General features: G+C 34.4%; 1 protein-coding gene across 1 annotated transcript in view; it reads right to left on the minus strand.

Annotated features, from left to right (window-relative positions):
• Positions 1-20,569, minus strand: part of LOC129223044 (transmembrane channel-like protein) — an 86,805-nt gene that overhangs the window by 48,144 nt on the left and 18,092 nt on the right. The window contains 7 exon segments of the mRNA XM_054857608.1: positions 186-333; positions 5,801-5,940; positions 8,290-8,388; positions 12,367-12,384; positions 12,386-12,474; positions 19,031-19,112; positions 20,047-20,143. Coding sequence (XP_054713583.1) covers positions 186-333; positions 5,801-5,940; positions 8,290-8,388; positions 12,367-12,384; positions 12,386-12,474; positions 19,031-19,112; positions 20,047-20,143 — 673 coding nt within the window.

Genomic DNA, 20,569 nt, shown 5'->3' on the forward strand with positions numbered 1-20,569 from the left:
ATGCTGCTAAATTACACGTAAACATGTTCGAAATTCTAAATAAAAACGTAACTACTCTAAGTACTTAGTATTTTAAAAGCAAGAGTATAAACATTCGAGAACTGTAAAGGCGGAACTTATTTAAAGTATGCCCATTTTTTGAGCTTCATGTATTTTTATATCAAAATCAAAGTTCTACGTTTCACCTTAAATCCCATGACGAGGGAAGCAACTTTGTTGTATGCAGTTTCAGGATTTCCTATCATGTAATCCCAACCCGTGAACAACTTCCAGGCAAAAGTGCACTCGTCATCTTTTTCAGAGAGTTTGCTCATTCGTGAATTTTCAGCCATTCTGGGAAGAAGAGAAGAAAGTAAAAATCAATTAAAAGCAATAATGAAAGCACGATTATTAATTAAATGGTCTTATGGTATGTAACACTTTTTACAAACCTCATTTGCCTTATCTCGCGCAATGCTGATTTTCTAAATTTCCAAATTGAAAGATTTTCGAATTTTGGAATTCTAAATAAATATGGCAGGTAAAAAAATGACTTGTAAAGAATAGAAAATGGCTAATAATCAAAAGGTAGAGCTTCTCTTGAAATGCATCAAATTATCTTCTAGTGAAAATACTGTAATGCTAGAAATAGGCTTTCCAATTGCATAATATAGCTTCTTTTTAGTTTGAATGAAAAATGTATTGTGTAGTTTGAAACATAATAAATGCATATTGAGATTATAGCTTTAAATGCAATTTATTATAATAAGGTATCTTAAGTAATTTAAGTATGATGGATCCGTTTGAGAGTATATACAAATACAAATTTTGATGTAGGATACTGCCAACGTGAATTGATTAATCAAATTATTGTAGATGCGGCACACTATACCATGCTAAGTAATATCTGAGAAATATCAATGGTAAAATGAAATCTCGTAAATGTCTTATGAAAGTAAAGCATGCTATGGGTCTGAATGGGGGATCTTGAAGATACAAATTACTTCCACTAATTCAGTTTCATTAACTACTACAGTCGGTTAGTTTTTATCACTAGTTATGAGGTGATATAAAATAGTTATACAGTTTACCACTGCATCAGTAATATTATTATCATAAAAGCCATAAATCTGTAAAATATATTTCGCTATTTTTCATAACTGATCAAAAGCTAAAATTATAGTTCCAGAAAACTAGTTTTAGATGATGTGAATTTTGTTTAAACATCAATAATACAATATGTTTTCATTTCATTTTAAGGTTTCTTTAAGAGCCGACATATAGTGACTTATAAATGCTATCTGTACAGGGTACAAATGATTTATTCGTTTTCGAAACGCTTATACGAGTGCAAAATTTATGCGCGTACAACGTTGAGGGATATATGAAAATAATCACAGACTCGTTAATCTTTGTAATTATGTTAACAAGGTGGTAATACGAGTACGGTATTTCTAAAATGGTGACAAAAAAAAGTTTTTTTTTGTGTGTGTGTGTGTGTTAAAGTATGCATGATTTCATCTGTTCTTGCAGTTCTTTGGGTTCACATTAATGACCTTGTGTATGAACCCCTAATACCGAAAGTGTTACAACTAGTGATGTTCCGGATATCCGTATCCGTATCCGCGGATATCCGAGGAAAAATAAAGATCTGTGTCCGTATCCGTATTCGTTACTTTTTTTACGGATCTAAACGGATCTTTTCTATTCTAAATTTTTTTAAATATTTGAATAAAAGTCTCTTAAATTCCGTTTAAATTAGGTTTTATTCCCTATTTAAATTATAAGATATCATTTCAGAAGCCAACGGCCCTCTGAGACATGTTTTTTTTTTAATTTGTAGTTTAATATTAGTTTTTATTATTTATATAGGGTTTCTGTTTTTCTTCATTTTAGTTTTTCCCGGCATCCTTCAAAAAAAAAAAAAAAAGAGAGAGAGACAAAAGTCTCTATTAACTGTTTGTAAAGGTGTTCCCGGCTCTGTTATTCCATCGGTCGGAGTAATTGGGTGGAATGGGTCAGCGCTGCATTTATGCTGAAATAAAATGCGAAAAATTATTTCTTGCCTGTCCAGTAGCAGCTTTACATTCTTGCTCTTGTATCCTAGATCTATTGAGCAAGCTAGAAATACTTTTTCACATTCTATTTAAGCATTAATGCTGCGCTGACCCGTTCCTTCCAACTCTCCATCAATTTTAACGGAGATTTCCTCTAAGAGTAAATCAAACTCTTTATTATATTTTCGCCGTAGATGACATTTTTTGAAGAAACAGTGTTATTATAGTGACGGGAATACTTTCCGTAATAAATTTTAAACTTGGATAGTTGAATTGTGCAAAAACATTTTTAGATCCGTATCCGTATCCGCGGATATTGACACTATTGTTCCGGATCCGGATCTACTTTTTTAACGATCCGGCACATCACTAGTTACAACAGCTCAAGGATAGCATACATGCGGCAATGATGACTATCATCATGAGACGCTTTAAGCTACAGGACGGAACACACATGGTCAAAAAAAAAAAAAAAAAAAACATCTTTTCTTGATTTTTCGCCATTTTAAAAATACTGCACTAGTATTACCACCTGGTTAACACAAGTACAAATCTTGGTGAGTTAGTGGTTATTTTCATATATTATTCATAGTTGTATGTGCAATACTATAAAAGCGTCTTCGACGTGTAACAAAAACAGTCATGCATATTTCACTGCTTTGTTGCAACTTTTGGATGATACAATATTTTTTTATATTAACTCTCTCATAATGCACGAGAAATTAATAAGTTCTGAAGGAAATGCAATTTAAAGATTAGTGAATGTTTTATGTCGATGTTACGGCCAAATCCCGAAGTTCGGCCAGTTCGCGAAATCGCTGGCCATTTTGCGAATTGACCAAGAGGTTTGGCCAAAGCCCGAAATTCTTGCAATTAATATTGTATTTTCTACTTTGGCTGGCCATTTCGCGAAGTGGCCGGGAATCCTTGGCCAAAGCCCGAAATGACTATATTAGATTTAAGATTGACACATAACAACATACTGTCGCTTCCAATGTGACGTCGCGGCGTGCAGTTGGTAGAAACTAGAAAGGGAGTGCCCCAGGTCCGCCGAGAGCCAAATTGTGCCCCTTGTCAGTTTCGTCACCAAGCCCGCCTCCCCCAATAAAAGCAGAAAATTTATACTATACTTTGATTCCGAGTCGAGCCCCTGGTTTTCGACTAGTGTGACATGTTGGCATCTCGTCGGGCTTGGAGGGTGCTACCACGTCCCTGCGAACGTCCTGCCAATAGTTATTCAAAGCTTCGACGTCGTTTTTCTAGACTTTAGTTCTTCAACTGAGCTATTAGTATGAATTTCTCGTATTTTCTCTTCTTTATTTTTAGTTGAAATTATATGCGATAGCTAATAAAGGGTCATTCAAGTATTGTGTGAGTATTCTTTGGTCATTTTGTACCCCCCCCCCATCTTGTGAGAAAAAGTAAGCATACATTATACCCCTTTCCCCTTTTGCTTACATAAGATTTTATGACATTTTGTACGTACAGGATGCTCTTTCCCCACGTTTTTTGTTGTTCACTGCAACTGCTTCGTTATTTAATGCTTACCTAAGAATTTCTTTGACCGCTCTCCTCTTGTCAGAGAAAATAAGCAGTCCTTTGGTCTCCCCTTTCATGTTGCATAATACTTGACTAGTCACAGCTGAGGTTAAACCTAAAGCCGTGTTTTTCAATTTTTCAGTGTTTGTGACACAAATTTTAAATATAATTTTCATTCCGAAACCAAAACTAATGACAAGTAAGGAATTTAATGCGTGCTTCCCTCCCCAGAATTCTATTTAAAACCTCTCTATCACCCAAATTTCCACAAAACCACATCTCAGAGAAAATCTCCAAGTCAAAATCAATCATGACTAAAAAATTAGCTGAAAAGTAGATATACAAATCCAAATACAGCAACTTAATCTTTGGCAACGCAAGTTTTGGAAGTGACATATTGCACGAATAATATAGACTTGTTTCTATTTAGAAATTAATTATATAGTCATGTCTGATTTTTTCCCTTGAAATATATTTTGTCGGAAGCAGAAGGTTTGATATTTGAGAAGCTACAAATGTTTCTTTTTTTTTCTACTTTCAGCTGTGAAAAATTGCCAATTTAAAAACGAGATAGCGAAGAGGGGAAATTTAGCATGTTTTGCGCCGAGTCCGTGTGATTAGTCTGTACCCACAAGCTATTCACACCGTTGCTTTGGTGCGATAGCCATTTCGATAATTTTTAGAGTATTTTTATTAATTACGAACTATACCCGCATGACAATGCTCGTTCTAAGAATTTGAAGGAAGTTACTTGAATAAATGAAAATTCTCCCCTTTCCCATCTCTGATACAAAATAATAATTTTCTTATACTAAAATGTGTATTTTCTTTAACCCCCCCCCCCCAAAATGATAATAATAAATAAAAAATCTGCAATTTAAAATATTTTGATAAATGAAAAATACATGAAATTACATAAACAGTTGCTTTAAAATGTAAAATAATGGAAAAAATTATGTAGTTTTTTCATTCAAACTCGTCAAGTATTCACCCTTACCGTAACCCAATCAATTTGAGAACGAAGCGAACTCCGATCGGTTAGTGATACAACCTTTCTGACGAAAGCGGTTTAAACGATAATCACGCTCTCTCGCCTTCCTCGCAGGAAAAAAAAAAGATAGTAATTAAAAACACATTGTATCTAGAATAATAGGAAAATATCGCTCCTCCATCTCCTGTAGAAAAAAAAAGAGTTTGGCTGAAATAAGCTACGCAATTTATATAAATTATCATTCCGCATCCTCAAGAAGAAAAAGTTTTGAATTAAAGCTCGCATTGCAAATACAGCGAGACGAAAAGAAAATCAATTAAAATGCATACAATGAATTTAACCTAAAATAAATGCAGTAAAACATGCGTCAAAACGTTTAAGGAAAAAAAGAAAGAATTAAAACAAATACCGTGGCAATAAGAACAACCTTTCCTAAATGTTAAAAAAAGTAAATAAAATATGCTAAATTTTCTGGTTTCCTTTCTCTTTCAAAATATTGATTCATAAATATTCGAACTAAGGAAAAAACAATGTTAAAAATAAATTAAAATAAATATAATGACATTCATGTATAAAATATTAGTAAGGACATGTTGCGCGGGATTTTCGACAAAAAGCGGCATTAAAGAAATGTCTCTTTAAATAATATTAACAACGAAACTATTTTTTCTTAATATTTTTCTTAATGAACCCTTAATATTGAGGATTTGCAAAATAATAAAATCATTTTTGAAGCGATATTTCTTGGTACAATGTGATCTAGGATCTTTAAAATTAGGTCTATGGAGCAGAAAAAGACTGGCGATCGTCCTTAATTCAATTTGCCTTTGCATTCGCACACTTTACACAACGCATTTATTGAAGATAATTCGCTCATTTGAAGAGCGCAAATGTAATCTTCCTCACGCGCAAATGTAATCTTGATTTTCCTCTTCGTACTTTGGCCGATCGTCCATAGCCACTTCGCGAATTGGCCGGCCAAAGCCCGAAATGCAGAAAATTTCGGGCTTTGGCCGGTAAGCCTTCAGCAGTGTTGGCCAGTTCGCGAATTGACTGGCCAAATCGCGAACTGGCCGATTTCGGGCTTTGGCCGTAACATCTATATTAAATCGAATTCCTTATTCTAAAAGAAAGCATCGGTATGTGTAAAAATGACCTTCAGGCTTTTTAGGAAATCACAAATCAGTTTTAAAATGGAAATAAAAATAAACCTAAATAGTTATAAATAGATTACCTTCTAAGAATGGCAAAAAAGCTAAAACAGTACACAGAAATTGAAGTAAGAAAATAGGCAAGAGGGACTCTGTAACCTTCTTCTGTCTTCTCTCGGTTGCTATAGTATCCGTAAAAAATAGGTGAGTATTTCAAATACCCCTGCAAAAAAAAAAAAAAAAAAATGAATAAATAAATAAATAAATAAAAGCTCCGATGCAAAACATTTTAATACGTCTTAAAGATGTGTGCGTGTGTATTGTATAATTCAAAAATTACATCCAGCGTCAAAATCTTTGGAAACACTTTGTTTTAAAAAAATTTCAATCAAATTTGGAAAAATTAAATCCTTTTCATAAAATATTTCGTAAAAGATTGTTCAAAAGCTGAATATTTTGAAAGATTTCCAAAGAAATAGAGTAATGGTTGTGCTTGAAACACGCCGCCAGCTCAGTCAATTCCAGCCGAGGACTGCAGTTTCGTGCTTATTAGCACTCATCAGCCCGGCATAGGAGTGACTGAGCTGGAGGCGGAAAACCTCTTAAGGAATTCAAGAGTGCGAAACAAACTGGTAGCTAATACAGAATCAGCGCTGACCAGACGAGCGACCGAAGCAATGGTTCGGTTTAACTCGAATATTGAAGGCAAGGCAGGTAGGTATATTCAGTAAGTTACCGCCCTATATGTCTTAGCATTGGCTATAGGGAGGTAACTTACTAAATATACTGAATAATGGTTGTACTCCCTGCGGGTGGGGAAGGGGGGCTGTAAACCCTAAAAGGCACATGTCCAGGTGGCGGATCCGGGAATGCCTGAATTTGTTTATCAAATGGGTGGTAGGAGGGAAATGCAATATCTCCCTCTGAGCAATGGGCAATCTCATTCAGGGCTTTGGCAATCACTCTCCAACAAATAGGGCATAGCATAAACACTTCGGATGTCAGTCCATCATCCAGACATAATTTCGAGTGCTCAGCCGCATATTTTGAAATTTGGAATGATGACACTTCCAAACCATCGAAGAACTAAGAAATAAATAGATACCTTTATGCCGAATAATAACAGGAAACATCCAACGTTGTTTAGCACAAGTAAACAGATTACAGAATGCACGTGTTTCGGGTTTTCCAGGAACCCTTTTTTCAATTCAAAGGTGTGAGCTTTTGGATGTAAAGACACCAAGAAAAAGAAAACTGCTTTTACTAATTTTAAAAATAAGAAGATTAAATAAACTGTACGCAACATGCTTCTTATGGCAATTGTGTAATTTCAGTGACAGTAAATAATCATGTTAGAAATCGCCACGGTCAAGCTATTTGGCTTCCATGAAGGTGTTAGTAATTGATTGGTAAATGTTTTTCACGATGTTTTAATATAAAAACACATCACTAAATTACTAAATTACATATTTCTTAAAGGATATCAAATATATTTTAGTTGTATAAAATTCTATTAAGTTTATTATCTAAATATTACCAACAACTAAATTGAGGACACATTTTAACGCAAAGGTTATATTATCAATCGAATATATTACTTTATGGTGCGCACTTCTGAGCAGTGCTGTGGAGTCGGAGTCGAAGGGCCGGAGTCGGACTGATTTTGAGGTAAAGGAGTCAGAGTCGTTAGAAAACATGCCGACTCAGACTCGAATATATGATTTTCTGGTTACAACACTCAATAATTGCAGTTAAGCTTGAAATCTTCATATTAAAGTTAATTAAAAATCAGCCAATAAATTTAAAATTAAGAACTGAGCCAAGTAATATTAGCATAGTAAAAGCTATTCGTACAAAACTTAATACCGCCGCATTTTATTCAGATGTACATGTACCCGGCCTCTTCCCGCAATATATACTCGTAGTGCACTATTTTCGTTGAAATTTTTGAGATGAGATATAGTTTAAGATTTATAGGAGAAATTTTTCAGAATTAAAGTATTTATATTTTTTATAAACTCTGAAATTAGCTTGGGGTGTCACTCACCAGACGGCTGTCCCCCGGAGGTAACCGCCTCTTTTCACGACAGGTTTTTTTGACTTAGCAAAAAAGTTTTTTTCCTCTCAAGTTACAGCTTTCAAAAATTGATGCATACGATTTGATTAACATCTATTTGTTAAATATTAAAGCGGAGCAAAGTAATACTTTTCAATTTTTTTAAAAACGTAATTTTTAAGTAATCTCACTTTTAAAATCGCAACTCTTGGAAAATTTGATTTTCAACTTGAACTCCTAACGTTGTACGTATCTTAGGTTTGCAATAAAATACAACGAGAATATTTCATAAGAAGAAATTAATATTTCAAACCATTTAGGGATTTCTCCCTCTTATCATGAGAGGGGGGATTGAAAAACATAAAATAAAATTAAAAAAAAGTCTGAGTTGAAGTCGGCCATTTTTCTTCCGACTCCGCAGCCCTGCTTCTGAGTCCTGGATGACAACAAGATTTAGAGTCACATTTAAGTAAAAGTGTTTCCCTCTTTAGTATAATACCATTTTATACTACGTACTTCAAAATCCCAAATATTCTTAAGATTCAGTGCACTTTCGGCTTCGTCACTTTCAATTTCTTTTCTCATGCCAGTGGGATCTTCAGCTCCTCGAAGAACCTAAACGTACAAACAAATATTACAATAGTTAAAAAAAGGTAATCTCGCGGTGTAACTCTAAAAGTAATAACTTTGACAAAATACAGATGATCTAAGGTTGTGATATTTTTTAGAAAATAACGGTGACACTCGGTACATTTTCGATGAACTACCCGGTTTTTATCATTTGACAAATTTAGAAACTGAGGTCAAATCATTAGTATTATTCGGAAAATTAAATTTAAATTAAGTGTAATGAATGTACACTAATATACTCGTATGTGTCGGTCTTTCTAATTTTGTCTGCAGATTTCTATTGTAAGTTCTTTTTCTTGTATTAAAAACTGCATAGAGAAGCAATAAAAGGTTCAACGATAGGTAAACAGTTACTATCAGTGCTTAATCATCTTCATTCTAATTTTTGGCACTAATACCTGTGCGAGGAATGTTTTTTCCTTTGCATGCGTAAAGTAAGAATAGGGAAATATTTACTTGCCCCCCATAGGGTTACCATAAAACAATACGGTTACCAAAATAAAATTACGCAGCGCAAATGTTTAACCACAGTGTCCTTTTCTAATTATTGAATGATCCCCGCAAACGCAAAATTAAAGAGCGAAAATTGAAAATTTCAAAAGCCTTGCATACTTTAATTACAGACATTTTATTTGTTAACAAATAGAAGATGACAACAGATTAAAAAAATTAAGTCATTGATATTTGTCTGATCATTTGACGACAATTGAACCACTGCATAACAGACGATTTTTAATGTTACTTATCGTTCATATTGTTCCATTAATTAAGCTATTTTTATTCGCACAAAAAGGGGCAAAAATCTGATCTGCGTCAAAACTGTATCAGCACCTGTTCCCGTGTAGTTTCACATTCACACCGAATTTCAGTTGAAACGTAACATTACTTCTTGAACATAGCCCTCGCAATGAACAAGAAAGACGTCCGATTGCACCTCCTCCTTTTCAGCTTTTGGTACCAAAACTGTATCAGCACCCGTACTTTCTAGGGTCAATAAATGGACCAATGGCAGCCCCATAGCTCGTCTCCTGGATCCATCGCTGCATTCAAGAGTTGACGCTACTCTAAAATGATGTAACTTTTCTCCAAGTATTTTAATTTTTAAATTATGCAATGATTCCTTTTTTAATGTAGGGACAACGTCGCGACTCCTTAAGAAATGCTTCGTAACTCCCTTGGGTGTCACGACCCACAGTTTGGGAATCCCTGGCTTAGGGAAAAAATGCTATCGGCTGTCGATACTTGAATTATGTGTGGTGAGCAATGAGCATATTGTAGATAGGACAGGGTGTTTTTCCTGTATTAACACTGCGCTAGTAGGAAAACAACTTTTACAGAGTTCTCATTTGATGATTTGCATGCCCGAGTTTGAGTTTTATCCAGCGATCTTAGATTTCTCATAGAGATCTCGGACTCTTTGGATTTTGTTTGAACTTCTTGGGGTTCGGGTTTTATTGCTTAGCAAGACACATTTATAAAATACTATTTTAAAGATTAAACATGATATTTTGCCTAAAATATTTTTTTAGTTAAGCTATCTCGGACGGAGGTTTCTTTTAATGCACTGTCGAGGACAATAATAATAATAATAATAATAATAATAATAATAATAATAATAATAACAATAATAATAATAATAAGTAGGGAGGAAACAAGGAAAAAAATCTTCTCCGTACTAGCCCTAGAGTAAAATCTCTCTTTGTGTTGTAAATTATTCCTGCATATATATCTTGTTCTGTCTGTATAATTGTATCACGATATCAATAAAAACCTTTTTCTCTTTCTTTTCTCTTATTTTCTTTTAGTTATTTATTTATTATGTATTTATTTATTTATTTATGTATTTATTTATTTATTTAGGTATTTATTTATTTATTTATGTATTTATTTATTTATTTATGTATTTATTTATTTTTTTATTTGCAACAGACGATTTTGTCCTAATTTTTTAAGAAAGTTTTCAAAAAAATAAAAATTAGTAAAAGATCAGTTTCAGTATTTACTATCATATGTTTTTTTACTTCATCATTTTTAGTATTAATAATCCACCAACAATGAAAGTAGCAAATACGAAAAGGTTACTAAATTATACGAAAAGGTTACTAAATTATTTACTAACTTTTTAGTCGTTAAATTTAGTAATTAAATAGTTAGTAAAGTAAATCATTAGTCAAATATATGATTATGGGCTTTCTTGCCTAGAGCTTAGGAATTTTATGAGCTCTGTCTTGGGTTTTGCGAAAAACCCCATTCTCTTCTCTTCGAGCAAGTCTTGCTATAAAATTGATCACCTGTCGTGTTGATGAAATTTGGGACAGATTGAGCGACAGATCTTAATATTCCTAAAAACAACAATGGAGTAAACATTTCAGACGTCTATCGCGCTTATTATTTTTACAAAGGTAATTGTCTTAAAATTAACTGCAGTTTCGTCTACATTAGAAAGTATTTCCACATCTTTTTCATTAACTCCCTTCTAAAACTTCTTAATTGGTTCTTGTAACGTTCAGAATTAGGTAGGGTAACGACCCCAGTAATTGGCACTTTAAGGATTCGTCCTTAAACTTACCTCTGTTTTCATTACTTAGAAAAATAAAATTCACTTGCAAATACTTTTGTATCAAAGAATGCACATCTGTGCATCAATTTAGTTCACTGAAAGAAACAATATTTAAATAGTTATTTTTATAAAAAATATATGTATAAAAAGTTACCAAAAGTCACAGTAATTGGCACTTGCTACCCCAGTGTATGACACCTTGTGTTCCAGTAGTTGGCACATGTTAATAGAACTGGGAAATCACTTCATTTTTCACTTTTAGATTACATACAAAGTTCATCATCATAAGAAACATAATTAATGTTAATTTAAAGGAGGTAATTTCACATAAATTAATATTAAATTACACATCTTGACATTAAAAACGAATTTCAGAGAAATAAAAATTTGGAGTGTTACATGGAAAAAATTTCGAGATTATTGCTGTTTCATCAGTCGGCATGCAGTTTTGGTTATACGAATTATAGCTGTTTTCACATAAAAAGGAAAATTAATCCGATGATTCAAAGGGACCATAAAAAATTGAACAGTACTCTACAGTCGCATATATCTGACTGTGATGGTCAAACATACTTGTTTTTTATTGTTTCTTTTAAAAAATTTAACAATAGATTCTGAAGGATTCGAATCAATAGTAGAACCCATATAATATCGTTGCTGCAAAAGTATCAGCAGCCACACTAGTGACACGTGGCACAACACATTAGGGACTATATAAGCATATGTGCCAATTACTGGGGACTAGCAAAACTGAAGCTCCACTAAACGGCATCCATCATTTCTTCAAAAACCCAAAAAGAGACAAAAATTTACTTCTACCCACTCAAAGTAACCATCTTTCAACTAAACAAAACTTTTGTCAACCAAAATTTAAAAGATATTTTAAGTCAGATTTTAATGGATTTATGTGCATGCTTCCTTTAAGCCAGATAAGAAGCTTTTGCAACAAAAATGGCTGATTTGACCCAAGCCACAACTCTTTCTTTTTCCTATGCACTGCTACAATTTAGTAACATGAATTGAAGTTATAATCTTTAAAGTAAATGTACATTCAGTTGGTATACAGCCTTCCTACTTTTAAAAGATTGGGTACAAATCTTATTTTATGTCATTTTTGTCAGAAGTGTCAATCACCGGTGACTTGCCAATTACTGAAGGTGTTTACCCTATTCTTTTTTTTTTTTCTTTGTGAGTGTGTGTTTTTAGAATTTTTATCGTCCGAAGTATACGTTCAATTTTATGATACATCAATTGAGAAAATATGTATCATAAATACTTTATAGTTGAATATAAAAGTTATCTTTGTGAAAATTTATAAAATCGTAAAATTCAAAAACAATTTATATAAAAAAAAGCGGTTAGCATTAATTATTAAACGCCAAAATTATTTCTATTATACTCACTTCAGGTACCATTAGAAAAGCAACAAACAAATGCAGATATGAAACAGTTGATCCAGAATACCCAACGGAGGAACGTAAAATAGGAAGCAACTACAGACCCAAAATGACCTGGAAAAATTACAATTACATAGGCTTTAACCTTGGGAGAAACGTGGACCAGCTTTTTTTCTTAATGTAGTGCTTTCATGCATGGAAGTGTACTTTTTTTTAATAATTAACAAATACTTTTTTCTATGCTGAAAAATTGCCAAGTTTTGAATCGTAATGAATAGAAAGGAACTGTAATCAATAGAAATTTAAGCCTGCAGACAGAAAAAAATAGTCCTTATGTTCGTAGCACTGATAACGTTTTCCATACAAAAATCAAGAAAATTTTTAAGAAACTAAAATTCTAATGGGCATGTTAGGAAAGGAAATAGACGAAATTTTTAGTCAATATTACAGTCACCTTACTCGCTTACACAAAATGAAGATGCACATACTTTTGGATGTGATCTCGGTATTTTTAAATTCCAAGAATTTGGAAAGGGATTTTTTTCTGCAGTAGACAATGTTTTCTCCCTTTTTTTGTTCGTTTTTCTTTTAAATATTTTAATTTTTCTCTGTTTGATGTCACCTTTTTAATTAATTTACTTTTTATCTTAGCAGCCTGTCATGCATTTGGGTTTGTTTTATTAATCTTAACGATAATCCTTTATAGTGTTCTTACCAATGCCTGACTAAAAATTCTAATGGGCATGTAAGGAAAGGAAATAGACGAAATTTTTAGTCAATATTACAGTCACCTTACTCGCTTACACAAAATGAAGATGCACATACTTTTAGATGTGATCTCGGTATTTTTAAATTCCAAGAATTTGGAAAGGGATTTTTTTCTGCAGTAGACATTGTTCTCTCCCTTTTTTTGTTCGTTTTTCTTTTAAATATTTTAATTTTTCTCTGTTTGATGCCACCTTTTTAATTAATTTACTTTTTATCTTAGCAGCCTGTCATGCATTTGGGTTTGTTTTATTAATCTTAACGATAATCCTTTATAGTGTTCTTATCAATGCCTGACGCTTTCCTCTCGCACATTAAACGAGTTGACTGTTTCAAAATTAATACATAGACCGGGGCACTGGCAACGAGATCTGATAAGCAAAAGTTAACGATTCAAAGGCCCGTTTTTTATAATTTAATGAATTATTAATTCATTATAAGATGTTTAGAAAAATAACTTTTGAACTACAAAAGCTGAAACTAGAAAAAAATGTCTAGTACAGAAGTGGACGTATCGCAGACTGGTCTGGAAGTTTGCGTAGCCCTTACCTTTTGGGTTTGACGGTAGAGGTATTTTTTAAATATTGTACATATTGGCAGCATTGCTTGCTATGTTCCACTCATTTCCTATTTGCCATGTTCATTTAATTACCAGCAGCTATGAAACATGCTTTCACTCTTCATGACTCCAGAGGCATTTCCACAAAAATATCTCCGTGAACATGGCACAGATGCCTTACGATATGGATGGAGTTCGTACCGATCTTTATGACTCTTTGGGAGTCCGGGACGCATTTTGAAAAAAATTTAATAAAACAGCTTAGAGTTTTGAAATTTTTTGCACTGATTCACCATCTATTTAATAAGCAAAATTATAACAAAAATATTTTTTAAAAATTTATGAAAATTTAATTTTTTTTTTAAAAAATGGGGTTGCTTTAAATCGCTAAAACTCAAATTATTCTTGGTCAAATTCAAACTTTTTTTTCAAAAAATTATGCACAAATATCTAAGCTTTAATTTTCATTCGGCGATTTAAAAAATATTAATTCAATAAAAAATAGAAAATATTTGAAGAAAAATTTCGAAAATTCAAAGATACTTTTCTTTAATTTTTTTAAGTACTTTTTTTTCAAATTTGCCGCATAAAAATTAAAGTAAACTGTTAGAAAAAGATATGTTCCAAATTTCATTGCTTTATCTTTATCAGTTCTTGACTTATAAGAGTTTGAATCCAAAAAAATGGGAAAAATTGCATCATGAAGAAAAACACGTTTAAAGTTTTAAAGTCAAATACAATGTTAGTTAAATGCTTGCGACAAAAATAATAATATCTTTCGTGCTAATTAAGATAGAAACAAGATTCAAACGTCCTTTTAAGCAGAAAAAACGGATTTTTTTTAAAAATGGTTTTTGAAAATGGTTTTTACTCCCCGATGGTATCCTAAGCTTGAAGCGCTGGGGGAGCTTGCGTGCTCTGACCACCCTGGGAGCTATGCCGGCGGTAGTTTTTCTACCGGTAGGGTCTCCCAAGCCGGACAGGTCCTCGTAGGGTAGGAGCCAGACTAAAAAGGATACCGCTTTTCTGGGCTGAGTCAGACTTCTTCCTTCGGGGCCCAAGACTTTTTAGTCCTTAGAAGCTGCTCCTTTTCTCTTTACTATGAATCCGTCTTTATCTGATGTTAATACTGCATCGCCCGTCGCGCAGGTTATCAAGGGGCGCGACAGAGGTTTAGGCAGAGGGCCTAGGTCGAAAAGTAAATTACAGTCTCCAAAAGGAATCTTGAAGATACTACAGTGTAACATAAATGGACTTTCTACCCCGGCAACGAAGACAAAGTTGGATCAATTGATTGACATTGCAGATAGGAATGGTGTACAGATTATTGCATTACAGGAAACGAAATTAGGCAAGCACACTAATTTAAAACTTAAAATTTTAATATTTACCGAGCGGACAGACCCTATGGCAGGGGAGGAGGACTGGCATTTCTCGTTAGAGACGTTAACTATGAAGGAATCACTTTACCCATTGGTGACTCAGATTTGGAGATGCAGGGAATCTCTGTTTCATGGAAAAGAAGAGTGATTAACATATTTAATCTTTATCATCCCCCTAACCAAGGACATCTTCCGGCAGAAATTTTTAACTGCACTGATAAAAACACCATATTTCTTGGAGATTTGAATGCTAAACATCAGAGCTGGGGATGTTCTACCAGCAATGATCGGGGAAATGAACTGTTAGACGCTGCAGATAATGGAGCACTTATTTTTCTGACTCTGGGTCGCCAACTCATACATCCTTCAGCTACGGCACGACCGAGGCCTTGGACATTTCACTAGTTAGTCCCGAACTCCATCCACATTGTGATTGGGACATACTTGAAAGCATTGGCAGTGATCACCTTCCTATTCTAATTAAAGTACATATTAATAGAAAGACAGTGACTACTCATAAGAAATTTTGGAATTTTAAAAGGGCAAATTGGGATTGCTTTCAGCAGATCTCAGAAGTTTCCTTCAATAGAAGAACTACCATGGACAATCTGGAACAGGAGTGGCACAATTTTAAGCATGTCATTATTCATGCTTCAAAGCAATCCATCCCTAGGGGCAACTTTAAACATCTAAAATCCTACTTCCAACATAAGGATCCTGAGCTAAGAACACTTATTCTTAAGAGGAATGCTTTACATAAGAAACTCACCCTGACAGGGGAAATGGAGGTAAAGATTGAGCTCAGTAGGCTCAATGCTAGCATTAAGCAGCTATATATTAAACTCAAGAGGGAAGCTTGGACTAACATGTGCAGTGGCATCGATGCCAAAACCCCAAACACAAAACTTTGGAAACTTGCTCAATCACTCAGCTATAATCAGCCACAAAATATGCCGTGCAACACTGTGCTGACTTCAGAGGGCAAGACTGCTCCTGATGATAAAACTGCTGCTAACATTTTGGGAGAGTTCTATAAAAGAGTGGGCAATTTGGAGTTTAATCAAAATGATATTGGTATCAAGGCCAGTTCAAAAAGAATGATCCATAATTGCCGGACCTCTAGCACTGGTGACCCTATTTTTATCAACGAGTTTTCCTTGAAAGAACTTAATTTAGCCCTGGGGGCAATGGATCTTCGTAAATCTCCAGGCCCTGATGGCATTCATGGATTCATGATCGGCAATCTGGGACCTCATGGCATGCAGAAACTCCTAGATATCTTTAATTTTTCATGGAAAATTGGTCGTCTTCCACGAGAATGGAAGAGAGCTATTGTTATCCCCATTCTAAAATCAGGAAAAGACACTGGTATCTCTGGGAGCTACAGACCTATCGCGCTAACTTCCTTTGTCTGTAAGCTTATGGAGAGGCTCATTCTTGCCAGACTAAACATTCACTTATACAACAATAACCTGATTCCGAGAGAGCAGTATGGGTACAGAAAAGGCCATGGAGTAATAGATCAGATTTTGTATGTCACCCAGAGAATACGGGACGCGCAGAACAAGAAACCTACTAACCACACTGTTGCCGCACTGTTGGATATGTCTAGTGCATTTGACAGGGTTTGGCGCCAGCTCTTGATCACCAAACTCCACAATCTTTTTAATATTAGAGGAAAAGCCCTTCCCTGGATCTCTGATTTCCTCTGGAACAGATCCATTAGAGTTAAATACAACAATCACCTGTCCGAACCTTTGGGCCTCTGGCAGGGTGTACCTCAGGGATCAGTGTTGAGTCCCGTCCTGTTTTCTCTGTACATTACTGGCATTGAAAAAGAATTAGCTAAACACTGTGAAACCGGAATTTTTGCTGATGATATCATTGTCTGGAGCTCCGGCTCGGATGTCGGAGAGAGTGAGCTCAGAATCAACCGTGCCATGGAAAAAGCCCATGCCTTTGCTGAAAGGCACAAATTAATCTTTAATGCTACAAAATCTTTGACAACTTTTTTCACTACTAATAGACATCTATATGGGTACCAACCTAAGATCTCCATAAACGGAACCCAGTTGAGTTACGTTAAAAATGCTAAGTATCTTGGATACACATTAGATCAAGAGATTACAAGTAATAAACATATTGAAGGCCAAGCAATTAAGGCAAGGAAGAGGCTCAATATTCTCAAATTTATTTCTGGACGAAACTGGGGTGCGGAGGCCAGTACCCTCCGTACTACCTATATTTCTATCATTAGACCAGTACTGGAGTTCGGCTTCCCAGTTTACTCCTGTGCTTCAGAGACCAATCTCAATAAACTTGAAAGAGTACAGCTTAGCGCAGCTAGAATTATTGCCGGACTTAGACATAGTTGTCGAAATGATATAGTGCTCTTTGAGAGCAACTTGCCTGCCCTTGCAAAAAGAAGACAGTGTGGCCTTACAAGGTATTTTAGCAAATTATATAGTTATAGAGAACAACACCGGACTTCAGCCTACCTTCTTGCATGGAATGATAATACTCGTTTGAAGAAACATAGCCCCTTCTCCTATGCAAGGTCATTGAACTTACCTCCCTCCGATGTGGAAACACATTTCCTGGGTTACGCAGGAGCTGGTTTGGAGCTTGAGGGAATTTATTTCCATGACGAGCTCTTGACTAGTGTGATCAAGAGTTCAGATCCACCGGACCTAGTTAAACAAATGGCCCTGGAAACTATACAAAATATACCACATCTCTCCTTGAAAATCTATACAGATGGAAGCAGGGGAGAAGATGGCGTTTCGGGCAGTGGAGTATTCATTCCTACTCCCTCTGGGGCCTTGGAATTTAAAATCAGAAACCCGAATTTCTGTTCAGTATTTAGATCAGAACTGATTGCTATCAGGAAGGGTCTGCAGTGTGCAGTTCAGCGGGAGGAGTGTTTCCGGGAAATCTGGATTTTGACTGACAGTCGTGCCTCAATTCAGCACCTCGCTAATTGGAGTAATGTGGGCGACAAGACCAGCCTGGACATTCTGAGTCTACTACATACTCTTTCATCAGGACATACAATTCACTTTCAATGGATCCCTTCCCACGTTGGAGTTGAGGGTAACGAAAGGGCTGACTTTTTGGCTAGATCTGCTGCTGCGGAGGGTGTGAGCCCTTGTGGAGATCTTACTTTCAGTGAGATCTCCACAATTTCAAAAATGGAGCTCAATCGCCAATTTAAAACACCTCCCAGACACGCCTGGTATTTTGCAAAATGTCCTGGTGAGTCCTTTAGACTCAAGGGTAGACTCCTCCAGACAACATATTCGAGATTCCTGAGTGGCCACACAAAAGCTCTTAGATTCTCTGGGAATATCAAGACTTTTCCGGAGTGTCGTTGGTGCTCTGCTGGAGAGGTTTCACCTGAGCACATTCTATCTTGTTTGGGTTTTACGAAGGATGAAGTCCTTAGTGACCCGTTGCTGTTCTTGGATTTTTTGCAGATATTTGGATTCATGGGGGTTGTTTAGCATTGCTAAACATGCCCGAGATAAGTCAAAAAAAAAAAAAAAAAAATGACAAAATTCGACGGTTTTAGTGTCCCGGACCCCTTTAAGACTTCAAGATAACTCTGTATAACAAGCATAAAACGATGACTAACATAATGGTGAAAATCGAGGGGGGTTACGCCCATTTTCGAATCAATCTGTACCACTACAAATAAATTTAAGGTTAAAAATATCAAATGTTATGAAATTTTTTTTCTTTTAAATTTATGTTCAGGAAATCAACAGGGTCTACTCTGATTGCAACTAAAGATGATTAATTTCAATTGTAAATTCAAAAGAGAAATTGATTTAGTCTTATTAGGTATGAAAGTTTAGTTTTAAAAATGACAACTATTTTAGTTTCCACTACCAGGGAATCAAAACAAGTTCCTTGAGAAACATTCGTATAGAATTATAAACACTTAAATAATAATTTAACTTACTTTCTATTCGTTTTATGCGCATTTCCCATGGAGTCAACATTACCATAAAATTTGCAACTTCTCTCTTGAAACGATTTAAGCCCTAAAGAGAAAACCAATTATTAAAAGCAAAAGATGAACCTAAAAGAGAGTGTAACTGCTGAAAATAAAGAGAAAATAACGATCAAAGTTTTAAAAATAGGTTCATGAAAAATAAAAAGCAATTATCACATATTTTAAAGATTAGAGAGGGGAACAATTTTTAACAAAGTTTCTGGTGAATTAGATTTTATGTTCTGCTTTAGAGTAAAATAGGCATGCTGATTTTAGAACTGTAGTTAGTTATTTTACACCATGACAGGTTTTTCTCTCTCTCTTTATATGCATGTGAACAGTTTCCGCTGGTTTGTGCGCATCGCAGAAAGTCCTATTGCTCTCCTATTGGTTGATACAAATATTTTTATACTGAAATTAAGTTTCTCTCCCAAAATATGATTATTAATATTTGTAATAAATTCTAATTTACTTTATTGTCATGGCAAAGAAAAAAAATCCGTAAAAAATGAAAAATAATTCCATGTTTATCAGAAATGCAAAAATATAATTTTTTATGCAGTATTACTGATAATTTTTTATGCAGTAATTATTGCCTACATAAAAGAACATCTTTTAAAAAATTATTATATCTTTCTTAAATGTCTTGCACTTTGCTATTGGGTTAATTTAAGCCCTATGTAGCGTAAGAGCATGGCATAGTGAACAAAAACTGAGATTACTTTTGGCTGCAAGGACCAAAAGGCAGGTAAAAACAAGGGACAGATCTAAATCAACCAAGTCAGTTTCCCGGTGTTCTCAAAAAATATTTTAAAATCATGACACATAAATAACTGTGAGATAATAATAATAATAATAATAATAATAATAATAATAATAATAATAATAATAATAATAATAATAATAATAATAATAATAATAATAATAATAATAATAATAATAATAATAATAATTTGAAAGCTAATAGATGATTTAATGCTTACTCTACTCCATAGAAGTGTATACTTTGCGAAAACATCTTTTGATCGTTTACTTTGAGCCAATTCTCCTTCATGCTTTCGAACATAGGCTTTGGCTTTTCTGAGTAAAAAAAAAAGGAATGGCATGGGAACATGAGTGTACGCTAAAATACATTTTAAAGCATGTTTAATTGATAGCGTAAGCATAAAATAGAAACTTGTCGCACAAATAATAATGGCCGTAGCCAAAACGTTGATTTGCTAAATAGTAACTGGTAACATCTCTGTTAATATGGTGAGATTGTAACATTTCTGTTAATATGGAGAGATGGTAACATTTCTGGTAATATGGAAAGATTGCTTCTTGACGTCATCATTGGTTGTTACAAATTATCAATAATTGTGCAATCAGAGCAATGATTATTGTTTCGACTTTTTCAGATACAGCTAATAGATAAATCTAATGTTTTCTTTTTCTCTCCTTATACTTTCTTTTATAGACTATCCAGGGACTCACTGAGCTTGAGTTTTTGGCAGGGCTGTAGAG

The sequence above is a fragment of the Uloborus diversus genome, chromosome 5, assembly GCF_026930045.1.
Source record: "Uloborus diversus isolate 005 chromosome 5, Udiv.v.3.1, whole genome shotgun sequence".
NCBI lineage: Eukaryota > Metazoa > Arthropoda > Arachnida > Araneae > Uloboridae > Uloborus > Uloborus diversus.